The sequence below is a fragment of the Pongo abelii genome, chromosome 8, assembly GCF_028885655.2.
Source record: "Pongo abelii isolate AG06213 chromosome 8, NHGRI_mPonAbe1-v2.0_pri, whole genome shotgun sequence".
Classification (NCBI taxonomy): Eukaryota; Metazoa; Chordata; class Mammalia; order Primates; family Hominidae; genus Pongo; species Pongo abelii.
Window position 1 is genome coordinate 85,426,891 of NC_071993.2, and position 20,784 is coordinate 85,447,674.

The 20,784-nt window shown below is 38.0% G+C and overlaps 1 protein-coding gene across 7 annotated transcripts in view; it reads right to left on the minus strand.

Annotated features, from left to right (window-relative positions):
• Nucleotides 1-1,081: 1,081 nt before the first annotated feature.
• The window catches only part of BICC1 (BicC family RNA binding protein 1), a 320,717-nt gene continuing 301,014 nt past the window's right edge, over nucleotides 1,082-20,784 (minus strand). For 5 of the 7 annotated variants that reach the window (XM_054522560.2, XM_054522561.2, XM_024253682.3 and 2 more), the window contains 4 exons: nucleotides 18,506-18,662; nucleotides 14,804-14,964; nucleotides 12,077-12,176; nucleotides 1,082-3,749 (listed from right to left, as the gene is read on the minus strand). In XM_054522560.2, coding sequence (XP_054378535.1) covers nucleotides 3,619-3,749; nucleotides 12,077-12,176; nucleotides 14,804-14,964; nucleotides 18,506-18,662 — 549 coding nt within the window. In that variant the 3' untranslated portion in view covers nucleotides 1,082-3,618. Of the gene's footprint in view, nucleotides 9,321-12,076; nucleotides 12,177-14,803; nucleotides 14,965-18,505; nucleotides 18,663-20,784 lie in introns of all 7 variants that reach the window. The other 2 variants (XM_063727638.1, XM_063727639.1) reach the window with 2 other exon arrangements.

Here is a 20,784-nt window from a genome sequence, read left to right on the forward strand (position 1 = left end):
ACGCTGGGCTAATTTTTGTATTTTTAGTAGAAGTGGCATTTCACCATGTTGGCCAGGCTGGTCTCAAACCCCTGACCTCATGTGATCTGCCTGCCTCAGCCTCCCAGAGTGCTGAATTACAGGCATGAGCCACTATGCCCAGCCACTTTTAACAGTTTTGTTAAAAACAGGTTTCTAGAGAGCTCTCTCGAGTCCCCTTGGAGTGTAGTAAACATATGGAGGCCCACATGAAGGGTGGGGATATTCCATCCTCCAACCTCTCCCTCTTTAGCGCCACCTTTCTCTGTTTAGAATTCAAGTTCAAGGAGGGCAAGGGGTTTTGTTTTATTCACTACCGTTACTAGACCAGAGCCCGACACTATTTATATGTCATTAATATGTATATAATGAACCAAATAATAAATGAATAATTTAATATTGGGTCACAGGTAAGATTCCAATTATCAAAAGAATTTTTGTTTTAGAAACAATGTTTAAGAACCACTGGCACAGATAATTCAAGTGGAAATATTCCTGGGGGCATAGTATGTGGAGGGCTAGGTTTTCTTTAAGATTTAGCAAAATCTCAGAATAAGTAAGACAGCATCAATTTCGTTTAGCATGAGTCCAGTGAGCATCTCAGTGCATGGCATGGTAAACACACAGTGTGATAGATAACACAATGCCAGTCTCTGAAAGGGGAACCTGGATCAAAAAGCCCAGCATCACGTCAGCCTTTGCTGATAAATGAGGTTGTCAAAGCGGTCATACACTTGAGTCTTTATAAAAGAAAGAAATAACAAGAATAAAACCTGTTCTATAATGTTACTCTTTTGTATGTACCTATGGGTGGCCAAAGAAACAATGATTGATGACTGGTCCTGCATTCACTGACTAAAATAAAGTGCTTAGTTGCTGGTTGAAAATGAGGAATGTCAATGCAAAACAAGAGAACACAGAATGCATATTCAATCCTACTGAAGAAACATCTTTCAACTTTGCCGAAAATGGCAAAAAAAAAAAAAAAGAACATTTCTTAGAAAACAAAGATAGGCATAGAGTTTATGCATAAAGATTTTCTTTTAAAAAAACACACTTCATATAGCAAGAGCAATACAAAGGGGTTATATAAATTTATTTTTCATGTAACAATTGATTCAGTTAGAAAAAATTCCCATTTTCAATGTTAATTCCATCTCTCGTTTTTGGAAAAAAATCACTAAAAGGACAAAAAACCCACAGAAAAATACAATCTGTATCTGATCTATATTTACAGATAACCAGTCATTATTAAGGCGCAGATTAAAAGTTAACATTTATTCAAATCATCAAAATATTTTGTGCATCATATAACAACTCTATATACTGTAGTGTCATATTCCCTTCATTGCATCAAGAGAAAGTGAGAGAAAGAATTTCCAGTGTTTTTATTTATTTTTAGCCACCCTACTTAATCTAATTTAAGTGGGACAGTTTTCCCTTTGGCATATCAAAGCACTGTTCATAAATCAACTTAATACTGCATATTCATTACATCTTCCTCCTGTTGCAAATGCGTGGTAGAGAGCTGGGAAAAGAGCTCCAAGATTGTTATCTGGGAAGGTCTTATTAAAAACATAACAACATTTAGAGTACTGAGCTGTTGAACAGGACATAAATCTGGTATTGTTAACCTGTACTACACGTTTAGCATGATGCATTAATACAATCAAATAAGATGGATGATCATTACATGATCCACACGAGCATTTGTACAAATATGCACAGGATGAATAAAAGGAGTGATTCAGTTCAACATCCTTAAGCAGATAAGGCTTAGTTTAGCTTAAAAAGGGCAGTCCCTCAGTGCCAGTTATAACTGATAATTTTATGACAGGCCCATTATCTATGCCTTCAAGGTAACCAATACCATTTTTTAAAGTGAAAATGTTTCTGTGTGCAAAATGCCTCTTCAATTCTTCTTCCTACTGTAATGGTCAGACTCAGCCATGGAAAAGTGTCAGGCAAGTATTTCTTATCCCATATTTGTATAAAAGTACCCAACTCTTGTATATGCTTATCTAATGCCTTCTGCTGAGAGCACGTGAGAGTGGTTTATGCCCATGTAGAAAATCTTGACTACTGAACATAAATAACTCTTTACAGTACAGGTAACTGACAACATTTCCTATGGGAAAGTTTTCTAACAAATTAATATACTTGGAAATAATATTGCTTTGAAGAAAGAAAGGCACTTTAGTGTTTCTTCATGGATTAAAAACACTTCATAAATCTATAAGATCTCTGAAAAGACCCAGGAAACAATGTTGCCTGATTTCTTGGACTTTCACAGTATAAGACTGTAATAATGACTCTAGCCACTTAAAAAGATATCTTTTTTTTTTTTTCCTTCAGAACTTAGCTGTCTTTATGAACTGCCACCCTGGAGGCTCAAATAAGCCTGTTCATTCTCAACAAACATAAGTCTACTTCAAGCAGACAGATAGGGTTTCAGGAAAGTTCTGTGGCCATACGGAACATAGCTAACGTGTACATGATAAGGATTGTCATCTATTTCTCCTCATAATGGCAACAGTGCTGTCTTGTCAGATGATTATTTGTCTTTTTAAATAAAGTGACAATCTAGGGCTCCAGTTATTGAATGTCGTCCATTCTCTACCATAAATCTCTAGTAAATATCAATTTCATCAATTATGTACTGTATGCTTATAATATCTAAAAATAAAAGTTTGATATAAATAAATGTCCTTTAGTGGCAATATACTAAAAAACAGCCCTTTGCCTCCAGACAACCATTAAAATCATTTTAGCATTACAGGCAGCAGCTAAGTATGATGACTGCAAAGGGTTAATACTGCAAAGTCAATTTGGTCTTTCTTTGCACCTATTACCGTGAACTAGGTCCATTGCTAGGTGTTTCTAGGATGCTAACATACATGAAACAGAATTGGTCCAGAAGCAAGTGGACTCACTTACATTTCCCAAAATCACAGAATATTCTGCACAGAAACTAAGATCCAGTACCATTTCAAATAAAAGTTTGATGCAGTCAGAAAAATGTGACTAACTCCGATCTGTACCAACATATTAGGTGACACAAAAATGAGAGAGATGGAGACAGCGAGAACTTCCACAGGACAAGAAATTAGAATGTGTAAAGTGCTGAAAGACCGCAATAATTATTTTAAAGCAGTACCAGAAAATTCCACTTTGATTATTTTTTAAAAATCCCCAAATACCAAAACTAAACAAGAAAACAAAATAACTTCTAAGTTTTCTGGCATCCCAGATGTCAATTCATCCTTCATTTTAAGTAAAAAAAAAAAAAAAAAAAAAAAATCATCAGTGCATGTGTTATATAGGTAAATAAAAACAGGAAATAAAGCCCTATCCTTATATTGCAAATTCTGTCCAACTGCCATTTTAAAAAAGTAATCCACATTTGGTGTTCTGTATGACATCATAAGAACATCTTCTCTCTCTTCTTCCTTTTTGCCATAAAGTACAGGTGCGAATAAAATGCTTTGGTCCTGATACCAGACACCCAGAGTGCTGAGGACGGTGTGCTGTGAAGGCTGTTCACACATCTCCTGTGTCCACTTTACAGTTAGTCAGCGGGCATGTGCCAAGAGGGTGCTGCTACCAGCGGCCACTGACACTAGCAATGTCTGAGTGATACTGACGGGGTAGCCTTCCACTTGCTCCACCTTCCAGGAAAGAGGTGCGTGTATTTGGTGATTCAAAAAGCTTTCTTCGGTTTTTATTTAGCTCTAGAGAGAGAAAGAGATAATTGTTAGGAGCTCAAGAGAAGTTCTGTGTATACTACAGGACATGGCACTAGAGCTCAGAAAATGGTGACGTGGTAGGTTTTTTGAGGAAAGTCAAGTCTGGTAGCAAAAGGAAAACTTAGTTGATGGTCAAGGCATTTCTGAAATACTAGAAAGTATGGTATTAAAGATAGCATATTGATAGTCTAGAGAACAAAGGACAGCAAATAGTTTTTGTTGCAATTCATAAACTCCTGACAGCAAACAGTTTCTATTCTATTATAGTTTGTAAACTATATTGGAGGATATACCATTCTCAGAACGCTCTAACCAAATTAAACAGTTTGACCTACTCCAAAGGTCATTTCAGAGGCAAGGAGAACAATAAAAGCTCGTGAAAGGACGTATGACTGATGGCACAGAAAATTATGACAGCTACTGAACTCATTCATGTCAAACATGGCAATCATTTAGTTTTATTAAAGTCAGATATGAAAAGAAGACCCCATACCTAAGCACAGGGATATTGGAGGAGCACCCTGAAGTACAGCTGACCCTTGAATAATGCAGAGGTTGAGGTACCAAACCCCTCCTGCTCCCATGTAGTCAAAAATCCATGTATAACTTTTGACTCCCCCAAAACTTTACTAATGGCCTACTGTTGCCCAGCAGCCTTACCAGTAAGTTGATTAACACATGTTCTGTATGTTATACATATTTTATATTGCAAGTTTACAATAAACTAAGCCAGAGAAAATACTAAGAGAATCATTAGGAAGAGAAAATATATTTACTTATTCATTAAGTGCAAGTGAATCATCACAAAGTCTTCATCCCTGTTGTCTTCACGTTGAGTAGGTTGAGAAGGAGGAGGAGAAGGGGTTGCTCTTGCTGTTTCAGGCATAGTAGAGGCTCAAGAGGTAGTGGTGGTGGAAGGAGAGGCAGGCACATTTGGTGTAACTTTACAAAAATACATCATAATTTCTGTCTGCCATTCTTGCTTTTTTCATTTCTTTAAAAATGTTTCTATATGGTACTAGTCGTTCTTCCACTGTTTTATCATAGAAGAATCCATGTCATTTAAAAAAATCAGAAGTAGTCTTGAATAATCGGAACTCTTCTGCCAGACTGTCTAACGTCAGTTTCTTTCTGGCACTGCTTCTTCTATGTCTTCCTCATCGTCTGGCACTGGTTCAGAAACATTCATCGCCATCAAGTCATCTCTATTAATTCCTCTGGTGTGGTATCCTCCTGAATTTCTCCAAGATCTGATATTGAAATCACTCACTCACCCTTTACCTTTATTTACTTTTTTTTTTGCCATATCCACAATTTCTTTCATGATTTTCTTGACTGGCTCTACAGTAAATTCTGTGAAGTCATGCACAACATCTGGACACAATTTTTTCCAGCAGGAATTCATTGTTTCGGGCCTGACGGCTTCACAGCTTTTTCTGTAACAACAATATCTCCAATGGTGTAAACCTTCCAGCTTTTCATAATGTTTTCTCTATCTGGGTTCTCTTCTATAACCTTGACAATCCTTTCCATAAAGTACCATGTGTAACAATCCTTAAAGGTCCTTATGACCACCTGATCTAGAAGCTGAATTAGAGACTTTGTGTTTGGAGACAAGTTACCTAGTTTGACATGACTCTGATGGTAAACGCATGGGGTTTTCAGTGGCCAGGGGCATTATCCAACTTCAAAAGAACTTTAAAAGTCAGTCTTTTACTGCCAAGTTACTTCCTGACTTCAGGGAAAAAGTATCAATGGAAACAGTCTAGAAAAAACATTCTTGTTATCCATGCCTTCTTGTGCTACAACCAAAAGACTGGCGGCTGGTATTAATCTTTTCCCTCCAAGGCTCAAGGGTGGGCAGCTTTATAGATAAGGGCAGTCCTGATCATAAACGTGACTGCATTCGCACAAAACAGCAGTCAGCCTATCCCTTCCTGTCTGAAATTCGGGTGTTTGTTTCTCTTTCTTCTTTCTTTTTTTTTTTTTTTTTTTTTTTGAGATGGAGTCTCGCTCTATAGCCCAGGCTGGAGTGCAGTGGCACGATCTCCACTCACTGCAAGCTCCGCTTCCCGGGTTCACGCCATTCTCCTGCCTCAGCCTCCCGAGTAGCTGGGACTACAGGTGCCCGCCACCACACCTGGCTAATTCTTTTTTGTTTTGTATTTTTAGTAGAGACAGGGTTTCACTGTGTTAGCCAGGATGGTCTCGATCTCCTGATCTTGTGATCCACCCGCCTTGGCCTCCCCAAGTGCTGGGATTACAGGCGTGAGCCACCTCGCCTGGCCTCTTTCTCTTTCTTACTAATAAAAATCCTTTGTGGCTTTTTTTTTTCCAGAATAGGACACTTTCATCTGCATTAAAAACCTGTTCAGATGTATAGTCTTTCTCCTCAATGATTTTCTTAACTGTGTCTGGGAACTCATGTGGTATCTAGTGGTCGACAAAAGCTCCTTCTCCTGTTATCTTCACATTTGTTAAACCAAACCTCTTTCTACAATTAACGTACCATCTTTTGTTGTCATTAATTTCTCCAACTTTAGATCCTTCACCTTCATTTTGCTTTAAGTTGTCATATAATGACTTTGCTTTTTCTTGAATCATGGAGTCAATAAGTATGCTTCTTTATAACAATCCTGCACCCACTCTAAAAGCTGCATTTTCAATGCAAGATAAAAAAGGTATTTTGCAAAAAGTGCAAGGCTTTTGCATCTGCAGGTCTAGCTGCAGCAATGGCTTCTCAAATTTCCTTTTCTTTTCCTTTTTTTTTTTTAAACAATAGTTGTTACGCTGGATTCACTTATCTTGACGTGGTGGGCAAATGCAGCTACACACCTCAATCTGTAGTACATATCAAGCAATTCAACTTTTTCTCATGATGTCATGACTTTGCTTTTGAGAGCATTAGTGGCACTTTATGTGGGTCCTATGGTGTTATTCAAGGTCTATGGTATTGTATTAAACACAATGAAAAATACTCAAGAACTGTGAGAGATCACTTGTAACTGTTATATGCAACTTACTGGAGAGATTAATTGCTCAGGTGGAGATTAGTGTTATATAGTGCTTTAAGCGGATACTTGTAACATCGAGCTCACTGCAATAGCAACAGAAGGTGGCTATGAAATTATTACAGCAGTACTGTATATAACACAGTTAATTTTATGCAGTTATGATTTAAAATGTCTTTATGTTTGTTTACATTTCTCTCTGCTGCCAGTGGTGCCATATATGGGCTGTGAGGTTTTGATAAACTTTAACATGTTATAATAGATGTGTATATTGCATGGCAGTAAATGATAAAATAGACTAGTATCTGTATATATTTCATACATATGCATTCTTGACATACCTAACTTTTTCTTAAATTTTTTCAATATTCCCAGGCTATGCAGTTTGGAAGTTTTTTCAAGTTGTCACAAATCTACAAAAATATTTCCAATATATTTATTGAAAAACCTCTGTGTATAAGTGAACCTGTGCAGTTCAAATCCATGTTGTTCAAGGGTCAACTGTATTAAGCCACAGCCCCCATGGCTCTGCCAACTCATGAAGCCTATACTTCTTGAGTCAGAAATAGTTTTAGAAAGAGGCATATGAGTAGGTTTCTTTGAATAAAAAATTAACCTAGTAAAAAAATCATATCAGCTTAGAAAATTAATACTCACAAACAACAAATACTTGAATCTAAAATTTCAGGGAAAACCTGAGGTGTCCTATTTGAATGGTAAAGAAATCAGAGTACTCTGAAAACACTGTTTAGTTTGTCTTGTGCCAACTAAAAATTATTAACCGGAAAGGTAAAAAGTTAATTGAAACAGATTACGTTGTTTTATGAGTATGCATCAACCTCCGCCCCCACCTCAAAATCACTGATGTAACTCATTCTGACAAACTCATGCAAGTACACAGAATCATCAGACTAAGGAAATTAGGGTTTTGATACCAAACAAATGCAAATACCCTCAAATTTATTCAGTTTAAAATAGATTAGAGGGATTATGTAATTGATTGGCTTAAAGTTGTTTCTTTGAGGGGCTAGAGCAGGTGATTTACCTTATATTTGCATGGTCCTCCCTACTTTTCAAACCACACACACACAATCAATCCCCTTTTGAATTGTGAAGTTACGATGTAAGATATGGCCATCTACAGTAATGCTGATGACACAGACTCAGGTTGTAACAGACTGCATGGTGTTAAGGATGACCATGTGACCAGACACACTCCTATGGCCAAGTTCTGGAAGGTGACCAATACGCTTAACATTTTACCCCACTGCGCCTTCCAAAATGTAAACGCCTGCCCCTATACGGTCAAAGCAACACTGGAGACATCTCTCTTTTGTTCATATATAGGTCTTAGGAGAGAAGAAAAATAATAATGATTCATTAGCCTTATTGTATGACAAGCACTTTACATTTATTTTGCCCTATTCAAGTCTTCTTTAAGGGATAGATAATATTACCATTCTCCATTTTATAGGTGAAAAAACTGATTTAAAAAATAGACTAAGTCACTTGCCCACACAGGTACTAAGTGACAGAGGTGAAACCTCACATGCCTGATGGAAAGGTCAATGCCCTGAGCACTGGCCTTCAGTAACCCACTGGACAGAGAAGACCAACCAAGGCATCAGGAATACAAATCTGAGAAATCGATAGTTCCAAGTATGCCAGATAACAGAGCTTTATTTGCTATTTTAACATGCCGAATTTAATTTTTAAATAGAAAAACCCAGCTTCACTCTGAAGAAGCAAGGAAGGTATCTTTACAAGCAAAAGACACATGCAGGCATGCATACAGATGGCTGTTGTTTCAAGTTCCTCCAGAAACACAGTTATTAAAAGCTGAATACATGTACCTTGTTAAAAACAAAAACAAACACAGCACTTCAAAATCCAGAAATCAAGACAGAATTGAATATATTTAAAGGCAAACTTATGGAAGCGTTAAGAATAAATGAATCCCCTTAAGTACACAGCCTGGAAAAGTTTTATCATCTTCAAGCTAGGGACTATCTTCAGCCTCCATTTTCTCACGGGGGAATAACGTACAATTCAGGAGGACATTCCCACTTTACAGCAAAGAAAAAAAAGGAATGAGGCCAAACAACATTCTCCTTTAGCATATATAACACATATAACTGAGCACATGACAACAACTGGGCCACGAAGACAAAGTTTTTCAAAATAAATATTAAAAACTTTATTCTGAAAAGACACATCAGCTAGATCTTTGAAACAGTAAAATGATCACAAGGGAATCCAACCCTAACCGATACAGTTTCTAAGAGAGTACATATATATGTTTTTAAATGTGATGCACAGAGATAAATCTTCCAGAGAGGTTATCAAGGTCAAGTCCTACTGAAGAGACTTTAGAATTGCTGTTGTTGTTGTTGTTGTTTAAATGATACGGCAAACTCCTCTAATATTTTTCAGTAAGCCTACGGGATGGTTTGGGAAAATACCAACCTTTTTCTTTGAAATTCCAAGGTTCACACAATCCTGGCAGCTCTCAGGATCTTGTTGCGGATCTGAACAGAGTCACAAACTAAAAGAATAGGTCGGGAAATGTTAGATCTACCTGAGGCCGTGGTGGGAAGCCTGTTAACAGGATGCTAAGCGTCCTTTCACTGAGTCCCTGTACATTTAACCAATCATGAAAATATTCTGAGAAAAATCTGTGAATTTTCCAAAAAAAAAAAAAAGTGGATTTGGGGAAAAAGAGATCAAATTTATACTTTGATCCATCTCCATTAGAGATAAATTTCATCTACTGCTATAACATGAAATGTATTTTGGCCTGAGATTAAAAATAAAACAAAACCTCATACTGAAAGAATCACTCAGATTATAAGTTTAAAATCTACAAAATTTAAAAAGGAATTTTAAGCAAACTCTGGACCTAACCAATCTGTAACCATAAGACAAATGTGAGTTCAGACTGCCCAGCTATACTGCATCTATAGGGAGACAGAATGTTCTGGGACTATAAATGGATGTCTTTGTTATCAGATAAGTTGAATTGGAGAAAGAAGCTTTTTGATGAAGAATTTTCTCAATAAAAATATATTGCTTTCAGAGAAAATAATTTACCAGGTTCAAACAAATGCACTCAACAAAGTAAGACAAAATTATTCTTAAAATAATCAAGTCCTTTATGCAGAGCAGCCATAAGGCATTTTAGTCAGTCTCAAACTCCGTTTAAAAGCAAGAGGACCTGGTGAACCCCACTGAGAGAGGAAGTCTACAAAAGTACTATATAACCTCAACAGAATGACAAAGAAGATAATGATTAGAAAAAATATTATTTTCTTAAAATACAGAACTTGAAACCTTTCTGATTCCCATCTTACCTCCCCCAAAAGATACTGATATATTCCAGAGTAAAGGTATTGATGATCTGTCTACAACCTGCGAAGGTATTTACAGCTATCTGCTTGTTGCAAAAATCTTTACAGAATTCGGAATTGGGTTGGGACACCAAAAAATGAACTTAGTTTTCACTATATCCTCACTGCCATTCCATGAATCTCTAGTGAAAGATTATGGAGCTCTGGACTGTACACTTCATTGATATAAAATTGCTGGCCTGCAGGTATATTTCAACAGTATAGGTATGGTGAATGCACAAGTTAATCACATTTCAAACAGTATATAAATTTCATTTGCAAATAAATAAAAGAATATGAAAACTTTTAAAGTTAGCTTGAGTCTAGGGATAGCCCCCTGAGGATGAGCTTTACAGAAAACAAATTTTAAATATTACTCTATCATCATACATGGTAAAAAAGAAGAAGTAATAAAACTACAGTTTTGTCAATTTTCACTAAGCCTGATGACATCACATGAAAGGATAGATCTTAGAAATGGAAGGTGACCTTTGTACAATCACAAATTCCAATCTACCTTCATGATTAATAAACCGAAGCCAAAAGAGGTTTGGAAACTCACTCAAGGACTCATGACTTAGCATAGGTAAAGCCCAGATTTCCTATTTGAATCCAGTGTTCTTTGCACTATACCAAGATGATCTTATGAGCAGAAATTATGCATTTTCCCTGCGGAGTTCCATTAATACAGCCTCTTGGGTACACACAGTATATCCGAGAAGAAATTTTAGAAGAAGTTCTGGTAAAACTGATGAGTGTAGAACTCCATCCACAGAAGAACCTAATAGGCTGCCACCAGGAAGCTCAATGGCTGGATTTCCACTCCTATTTCAAAGCTGCTTTGCCTATATCTGCTTCAGATAAAGATTTCCTATGAGAAGATGGGTGGGGCATTCAACATGCTGCTAAAATAAAATGGAAAACCACTGAGGTTTTAAATTTTATGTGCTGATCTGATTAGTGAATGCTGTCTGGAATGGACTTTCACCAGTTGGATGTAACTGCTGGCTTCACTGAGGCATAGCCTGCAAATTCAGTGTTCTGAAAAAGCATTCATTTTTCCACAGCACATGACACTTGGCTTCTGCCCCTGGTGTGTCTGTCTTTCTGAGACTGGGACACATATAAACTTGACATTCAAGAACTTTATTGGCAAGTCTTCAAAAACTAATCCCATTCCCTCCTTCAAATTTCCACATATTTCTCTAAACACTTTTTTGAGGTTCATTACCATGTATTTGCCAACTCCTGACTCATCATCTGGCTCAATTCCTTTCAAATGAGTGGCACCCAATAAATATGTATAGAGCATTTTCTAAAATATATATGCAACAGATGCACAAAGAAAGTGGCCTAGGGAGACAGACATTATTTTCCTTCATTCTGTGACTATCTTCAGGATACTATGTCCTGTGACTCATAAATTCTATTAAAACAGTGGGAAGACTAAGAAGAATTAAGACAAGTAACACTGCCAGATTCAACCAGCATTCTTTTCTTCTCAGTGCAATGATCTCAGTTGGTGTGCAAGGACACACACATTTGAAACATAACTGCCAATCAAGAATAATTATTCACTAATGTAATGATTACTGTTTAACACAACTGCAAAGAGGAGAATTAAACTTTCTCCCCAACTTCTCATGTTCTGCATAGGGCGATTTTGGTTAGATCTTTCTGAAGAGATCTATTTTCAGATATGACCCTTGTTAAGGCAGGTTTTCAGGCAATGCCTTGATGAAAAAGTAAGACAGTCTCAGGATCTGTCACACTGTTGACAGGAAAACCCTCTGAAACCACAACCAAGGTGTTAGGTTAGTAAGCCAACAGTTAATGGGTAGAAACAACCCAATGGCTGAGACCACTGGCAGAGGTTATTCAGATTTTAACATATGAGTTGAATATTTATATTCACCTGAAATTGCAAGCAGCATTTTCCTCCTGGCACCAAAAGTAGTTATTCCCAGCTCCTTCAGATCCTGATCTGTGAGAGTGAGGAATGTCTGAAGATCGATCTGTGGGTAGAAAGGTCAATCTATAACCAATATATTAATTACTTATTTTCTTTCCCACTGTAGGATCAACTTGTTATCACACTTATTTATCAATTATGCTCTGCCTACTTCCAGAAAAGAAAGGTGGTAGCACAAACCTAAGAAACAAGAATTAAGAAAGGTGGTGAAATGGAAATGATGATTCTAGCAGAAGACTTAGCTCTGAGCAACCCGGCAACTATAGCAAAAAAGGAAACACAAAGATTGTACCATTTTTGTGAACTAATAAAAGGAAGAGCATTATCTGTAAAGGAAAGAGAAAAATATTTCTTAGGTTGGGATTTTGAATTGGTTAAGTGTACCTTTATCTTTATAAGAAGAAACTAAATAATAAAACAGATGGCATCTTCCTTTGTGTTCAACACAGGATTGAAAGGATTGAAAGAAGAATTCCCAGACACAATCAGATCTACAGTTCACTTGGCTCAACCCAGCAAACTATCACTGAAAGGGACACAAAAGAAGTATCTGCAGGAACTATAAAACTGTACTGTCTGGCATCAGGAACAAAGTATGAAGGGAAACTGCCCAAGGATCCCCCACCTTCCTTTAAAGATAGTGTGTAAGAAGAGAAGACAAAGGATTCTGAAGCCAAAGAGACTTGGGTTCAGATCCTGACTCTGCCATTACTAGCTGTGGGCACAGAGGGTTGACAATACCGTATCTTGCAGAACTGTTGTGAGCATTCACTATAACTATAGATATAAAGTACTGGGCTTACCAAAGAAGATAATTGGCAGGTATGGTTAGTAATAATGCATGTTGATATATCACCTGTGAAAGTTGCTAAATGAATCTTCAACATGCTTACAATAAATTAAATCTCATGAAGTTACTTATGGGGGATTCTTGTTAAATCACATCTGAGTATTAGAAAACATCCTACACTGAAAGAAGCAGATGGCCAAATTTCAACATGCCATAAACAGGTAAAACTTTTCATTAAATGATATTGAAGATAATTTAAATTGTCCTGTTTTGATTTGGAAGGTACATCCAGATCTTAGAAAACCTTAGGCCATCATTTATCACAGTTCTAAAGATATGTTTTCAGAAATTCTATAATAGAGATTCTTTAGCTCAAGTGTTCTCCAACTTTCTCTTAAAGGACCAGACGGTAAATATTTTAGGCTTTGTGGGCCATAATGTCAGTGTTGCAGTTACTTAACTTTGCTGTTATAGCTGGAAGGAAGCCATAGACAATATGTAAACAAATGAATGTGGCTGTGTTCCAATAAAACTTTACAAAATCAGGCAGTGGGCCTGCAGACCAGTTTGCTGACCCCTGCTGTAGTTAATAAAATATTAAAATTAAGTCCCTCTGGCTTTATACTTTGTTTTTTTCCTTCTTGAAGAAGCATACAATTTCTATGCTTCTTCAAATAGGAAACATAGATGAAAACAAACCCAGAATATCATTGAATTAACATTCAATCTCTTGCTTTTTGACCTTCTGTGCCTGGACACATTAAAATACTTCTGCTTCCAGCTACCATCATCTAACCAGCAAGACAAAATAAAGAGATATATTCTTTAATGCACTGATTATGAAAGGTTTATTCAGCTTAGAAAATTATTGGTTAAATGAACACTAACTCAGATGTAGGGGAAACAGAAAAAAAAAATCAATACCCTGAAATTTAATACACACAACAATTGCCCTTTCAGTGTAAAAAACAAAAATGCTCAGCATTTAAACTTAATAATTTATTGGACCATGGGCAGTACATTGAATTTATGATACAAAGTGCCTAGTAAAAACCATAGATTCTTTATTAACTGACACGTGCCTAGAAATTACTGACTAAATCAGATGTTCTCTAACATAAAATTAAGCCAGCTAGCATCAAACATGGACCATGTCGTGATATGAAAAAGACACAAATGTATGGAACCATTTTAATTTTCTGACACTTTGAGTTAGCTGTGCCCCAGTAATATGAGAGCACTGTTAGGAAGAATCATGCCTGGGGTCTCTTTTCTTTATGCCAGTACATAATAGGATATGGCCAATCAGTTTGACCAAAATCCATGGTCGTGATTGTTCAGTAGACATCTCAGTTCTGTCTCAGTTCAGGTAAAACGCAAACAATCAGTTAATGAATAAATTAACATGTTGAAAAAAACATATATTCTGTGAGAACAAACTTCAGTATGACCAGGATAAGTCAAAAACAGCCAGAGATATTTCAGATGCCGTTATTTACTTTTAAGTGCCACAAATAAAGATAACAACAGATTCAAAATGAAATCATGTTAAATACAGACTTGTTGCTGACCTTAAGGGAGCTGTGACTACAAAAATTCCTAGGAATCTATATATCGATTGGGTTTTATTGCTAAAACTGTTAGATAGCTATTGTACATTTTTCTGCAAGTATGATTTTCTCTATTTCTGCTATCCTGTGTTTCCTAGCTGCACTAAATAAGAAATGAGATGACATTTTTCTTAGTAGCAAGAACAAGCTATGAGACTTGAATAAATGCTCAGTGAAAGCATACTCATAGGTCAATAAGTGATTTCATTCTAGAAGTCATCATACACACAATCAAAACAAAGATACTTGGGAAAATAAATAATGACTGACCTCTTGTTGCTGGAAGACATCTGTGTATTTGCCCAGGCCCAGTTTGCTGAAGAGCTCAGGGAGGTCAGAGCCTTTGAAAGAGCTATTTAGGTTACAGCCATTGCTTCCTGTCAGCGAGGAAATGCAGTCCATGTAATTGCTACTGCTGAGATAGTGTTCCGCTGAAAGGCAAAGGACAGACAGGCTTGAAGTGTAAATGCCCAGAGAGAACATGGTTTAATTAAAAGTTTTAATCACCTAAATATTTCAACTTTCATTGTTCAGCTGAATAGGGCAGTAGCTGTAGAAATACAGCAATCCTTTACTGAAATATTGGCTTTTCATTAAGGAAATGCTGGTTATTGCTTTCAGGGAGGCTCTTGCCATTTAAGAGGTTACACTTGGGAGGCAGAAATTCAGCAACAGTGCCTCTGTAGTTAACAATCATTCATCATATTCTCCCTGAGTAGTCAGAAGCATTTGTTGTTTATAATTGATTGGATGTGAATTAAATGAGGAGCTGTAAAAAGGATCCCTGGGACAAAATAAAGGTATGGAAAGTTATTACAAGTCCAGGCTCCGTTGGATGGCAGGGTGGCTCTCTGTATCTACACACCTGTGCTTTCCTTTGGTCAAAGGAATTGTATGATATTGCAACACATAAATCCTGCTCCCTAAAAAATATAATTGGGTAGCAAGGTCACAAAACAGCACACTTCCAAGATTAACAGTAATATATAAAGTGATAAGAATGATGCTGGGGTTCCTGGATTTAATTTAGGACAAAAATAAATCAATCTCTGGGGAAAACTTTTGAGACAGCAGTGCTGAACTTTTCCTTGGTTCTGCAACTGATTTGGTGGGCAAAGGTTTCAACAAACTGTCTGTGGCTCTCAGACCCAGTGACAAGCAAGTGCTGGTGATGGACTATTGAACCAAGCCAAGTAAGTCACACGCACACACAGCCTTGGAGATTTTAGCAGAGTGCAGGCATTCCACCTCCCAGACCAATAATGAGATCTTGCCTGTGTGGGAAATCTGTCTTCTTACACCAAGGATGTGGCTTCAGGAGAGATCCCCAAAGAGGTGAGGGAGGACGACACTGACCAAAGCCAATCAGATCCATCTAGTCTACTCTGGGGATCTGTGCATCTGCCAAATCTAGGAATCCTGTTCTGCACTGTTTTGGGTGTCACTGATCACTTTCTCCAGTTGTTTTCATCTCCCAATTGAGATGTCCTTTATGATTCTCAAGCAGAAGGCATTTCCTGATAAGGTTTTTCTCTTAAGGATAGCTGTTTATCTCCTGGGGTGAATGTGTAGAGAAAGGACCCAAAACCAAACCCCAAGATACTGAGTCCTGGGACACTCCACCATTTAAAGGTGAAGCAGAGACCCCGAAGTCATAAAAACAGTTTGAGGAGGAGTGACTATTGAGGTACCAGATCAAAGGTGACACAAAGCCACAAAGTGGACTGCGATAAGCAAATTGGGGTGAGTGACCACCAGATGTGGGATGTGACAACATCAAAGGGCTAAAAGGCTGCCCACATAATTTATGGTCCAAATGATACATTTACATTTTTTTTTTGAGAGTAAAAGAGTTACTGAGAATTATGCTGCAGCAACTGGTATAAATAGGGACGCCCAGGGAAAACGGAAACATTGGTGACCTTGACAAGGGTGTTAAGAGAAATTATCTAAAACTGTGCTGTTCAATACAGTAGCCATTGGCTACACACGGCTATTGAGCACCTGAAATGAGCCTAGTGGGAATGAAAATGCTGTCAGTACACAATACACTGCAGATTTTAAAGACTTTGTACAACCTAAGAAAGAATGTAAGCTATCTCAAATAATTTTTATATTGATTACATATTTAAAAGGAATCTTACATATGTTAAATAAATTATTAAAAATTTTAAAAACAAATGTTTGAAAATAAAATGTTCATAGTGATAAATGTTCAAAGTAGCCTATAATGTACTTTTACTTAATTTTTTTTTTTTTGGTCTTAACTACTTGTAGTTTCTATAGTCTCTCTTAAACTCTCTATACCCTAAAAAAAAGTGACAAAACCCAAATAACTGTGCTTCATTAATCATTCCTTTTTATTAATGTATCCTCCATCTTAACCCTGAACTTCTATTCAACTGATTGGTACAGTCAATTTAATTATCCAGTGTTAAATGAAGGGAAAGGAGATAAAGACAGAAAAAGAGAAGCACCAAATGAATGTATCTTGGGCTAGAGACTGGACATCATTTACACCCCTCCATCTGTGCCTGGCACCAGCCTGACTCTCATCTTGATCATACTGTCAGTGGTGGAGCGTCCAGCCAGTAACTAATGGGAAGTCTCCAGGCTACTATTGACAGTGTATTTAGGAATGAAATAGTTGACCGTGCTTTCTTATTTAGACTTGGCCAACAACCTGATTACTCCTTTCAAATCTGAGACTCCTGACAACACAGCTGACATGATTGATAGTAACGTAACAATTGACTGTTACTGAGTGTCTACAATGCTCATCCAGACTGCCTAGCTTCAAGGAGTCTTCAAATATTCTACATGTTTCAGGATTCCAAATTTGTCAAATTTGGAATGCCCTGAAAAAAGGCATTGGGGCATATCTTGTGATGACAATGTCAGCTCTCATCTGTTTATACAGCCCAGGAGTATGGGTGCTGTTGTAGATAAAACAATGGGCTCATGCTGAGTCTCAGCCAGATTTGCTAAAAGCCAGAACCCCCATGCTGTAATAAGTTAATTTTTTCCTGTTTATGCTAATTCAGCAACATCTTGTCTATTTACAAAATCAAACCCTGCTATTCACCTTTAGTAGCCACCCGCTGGACAGTCTTTCTTCAATGGTCTAAGATGCTAACTCAATCACATTTTTCTCAACTTGTTTTTTTTTTGAGACACGGTTTCGCTCTGTCACCCAGGCTGTAGTGCAGTGGTTCAATTACGGCTCACTGCAGCCTCAAACTCCTGGGCTCAAGTGATCCTCCCACCTCAGTCTCCCACGTAGGCTAAGACTACAGGTGCATGCATACCACCACACCCAGCCTCTTTTTTTTTTTTTTTTTTTTTTTTTAGTAGAGATGAAATCTCACTATGTTGCCCAGACTGGTCTCAAACCCCTGGGCTCAAGCTATCATCTCACCTTCGCCTCTCAAAGTGCTGGGATTACAGGCGAGAGCTGCCATGCCTGGCATCAACCACTTTCTTATGTCCTTGTCTTTTTGTCACCACCTGGATGCATGTGTGTACATTACCCATTCATGCATTCATTTCACAAACTTTTATTAAGCACCTACCTACTAGGTGTCAGACAATCCGCTAGGCATTTGGGAAGAAATATCTAACAAGGCAAAGCATAACAGAATACTTGACACGTGGACACTTCATAAATGTTCATAAAATGAACAAATACAGTCTCCGGTTTGTGGAGCACAAATTTCACAAGGAGATACAGACAGGTAGATAAATAATTGCCCTTCGGTATGGCAAGTGCTAGCGTGAAAGCATGCACAAAATGGAGAGGAGAGAATCAGGTGGCCTGCTTCACTGGGAGAAACAAGGACAGCTTCACAGAGGAGATGACATGTGAATTACACCAAGCACTTGAAGTCAGAGAAGCCACAGTGATACTCCAACCCAAATAAACACATTCTAATCTGGGGATACCTAAAAGTGTGCATAAAACACAAAGCTCACTTGACTTGTTTTGTTTACGCTTAGGGCTGCCAATAGAAGCTGCAAATTCACTATGACTTCCACGTCCGATTCCATTTCGGTCTCTCCAGTTATCAGATTCGCTTCCACTTCCCAAGTGCTCGCGACTGTTGGACCGTGAAAGGGACATCGATGAGCCCTGTAAACAGACAAAGCCAGATAAGGAAATGTTTAATCAGGTGGGTTTTTCAGGGTGGGAGGAGAAAAGAATCCACATTACACCACTACCGTTTACTTCTCTTGCCAACCACCGCAGTTACTCATGAGTGTTGACTCTTGGGAAGGCTGTGGAACCTGCCTACAGCCTTTGCCCTGCAGCACCAAGGACACTTGGTAATTTACACAGTGAAGTCTTTTTCTTTCATTATGGGGAGTAGATTCTGAGTGAGAGTTCTGAGAGCCTCCAGTATAAATAATCCCTTCTATAAAATTTGGAAGAGTGGATGCTGAGACTCCTTCCAATTTTGGAGACCAAAAAGCAAATCTTCCACCTGGTAGAGCAAAGATTCTCTGCCTTGTATCACACAAGTAAGAGAAATGGTGACGTGGCAAAGCTGGCTTCTCAAAATGCTAATAGAGCCTGAGGTTGGAAGGGGAGCTGTCATTTCCCCTGTGCTACCCTTCCCTAAACAAACAAGGATACAATCTCTAACAAATTACATACATGGAGTAATTTATCTTTTTAAATTCTCCACAACAAAAACAAAAATAATTTAAAATTTGCACTGAACTTGCATTTATTCATCCTTGTATTTATTTAATCACTATATTATAGACACCCTACTTAGTATTACCTAGAGTATTAAAGTCAAGATTCTCTGATTTTCAAAGTATTATGTTCATTAGGTAATTCCAAGAGAATCCTTTACTGTTCACTTCAATAAACTTACTTAATTCAATCTTGCAATGGCATAAAGACAGCTCACTACACCCTCCTTTAAAAATTTCTTTCTTTAGGGCATCCTGACACCCCAGGCCCCAAGTTTTCCACCTACCTCACTGTGTCCTTTGGAGGATCTTCCTATTTTACATCCTAAAATGTCAGATTACCCTGTACCTGGTCCTAGGATCTCTTCCCTTCCCTCTGTCTACTTTCTTAAGTAATCTCAAGTCCTTTCAAAAAGTAATGACAATAGTGATTCCTAAATTTCTAACTCCAGATTTGATTTCTCTGTTGAAATTTAGAATCATAGGCCGGGTGCAGTGGCTCACACCTGTAATTCCAGCACTTTGGGAGGCCGAGGTGGGTGAATCACCTGAGGTCAGGAGTTTAAGACAAGCCTGGCCAACATGGTGAAAACCCATATCTACTAAAAATACGAAAATTAACTGGGTGTGGTGGTGCGTGCCTGTAATCCCAGCTACTTAGGAGGCTGAGGCAGGAGAATTGCTTGAACCCAGGAGGCGGAGGTTGCAATGAGCAAGATCATGCCACTGCACTTCAGCCTGGGCGACAGAGTGAGACTCTGTCTCAAAAAAAAAAAAAAAAGAAAAGAAAAGAAAAGAAATTTAGAATCATAGAAGTGCCAGTCTGACACTGCCATTTTCCTGTCTGACAGGCATCTTAAACTCAGTGTGCTTGAAACCAAGTTGTTGTTACCCATCCCCATCAGCTACCCTCAAACTTATTTTTTCAGAATTCCTATATCCCAGCTAGTGACTCTACTACTCACCCAACTGCTCCAGCCAAAAGTCTAAGGGTCATCCTTGGTTCCTCCTTCCCTCAACACAGCCAATCCCTCAGCAAGTTCATCAGTGTCATCTCTAAACATACCCCAAGCCTGCTCACTTCTATGCACCTCCACAATGTCCCAACCGCCTCCCTAAGGGCCATTTTAATTCTACTCTTGTTGCTTATCTCCCTACAATCCATTTTCCATGAAGCAACAAGACTGATTTCTTAAAATGCAAATTAAAACAAATATGCCTCTGTGTAAAGTCCTGTGAGGTATTTCCACTGTGCCTTACCATAAACTGACAGGCTCCATAATCCAGCCTCTGCCTCTCTCCAGTCTCTTCTCTGATGCTGATGCTCCCCCATCCTACCCACCTCGGCTTCAGGAACTCACCGGCTGGTTCTGACTCTGGGATGATTGTGCCATTTGTTCCCTTGGCCTACTATTCTTTCCCCAGATCTTCATGGCCTTTTCTTGGCATCTAGGTTTTAGCTTGAATGTCATTTGCTCATAAGGTCTGCTTTATGACTACCCAATCTAAAGTGGTTCTGTTTCGTATATAACAGAGACTCTTGTAACCTAATG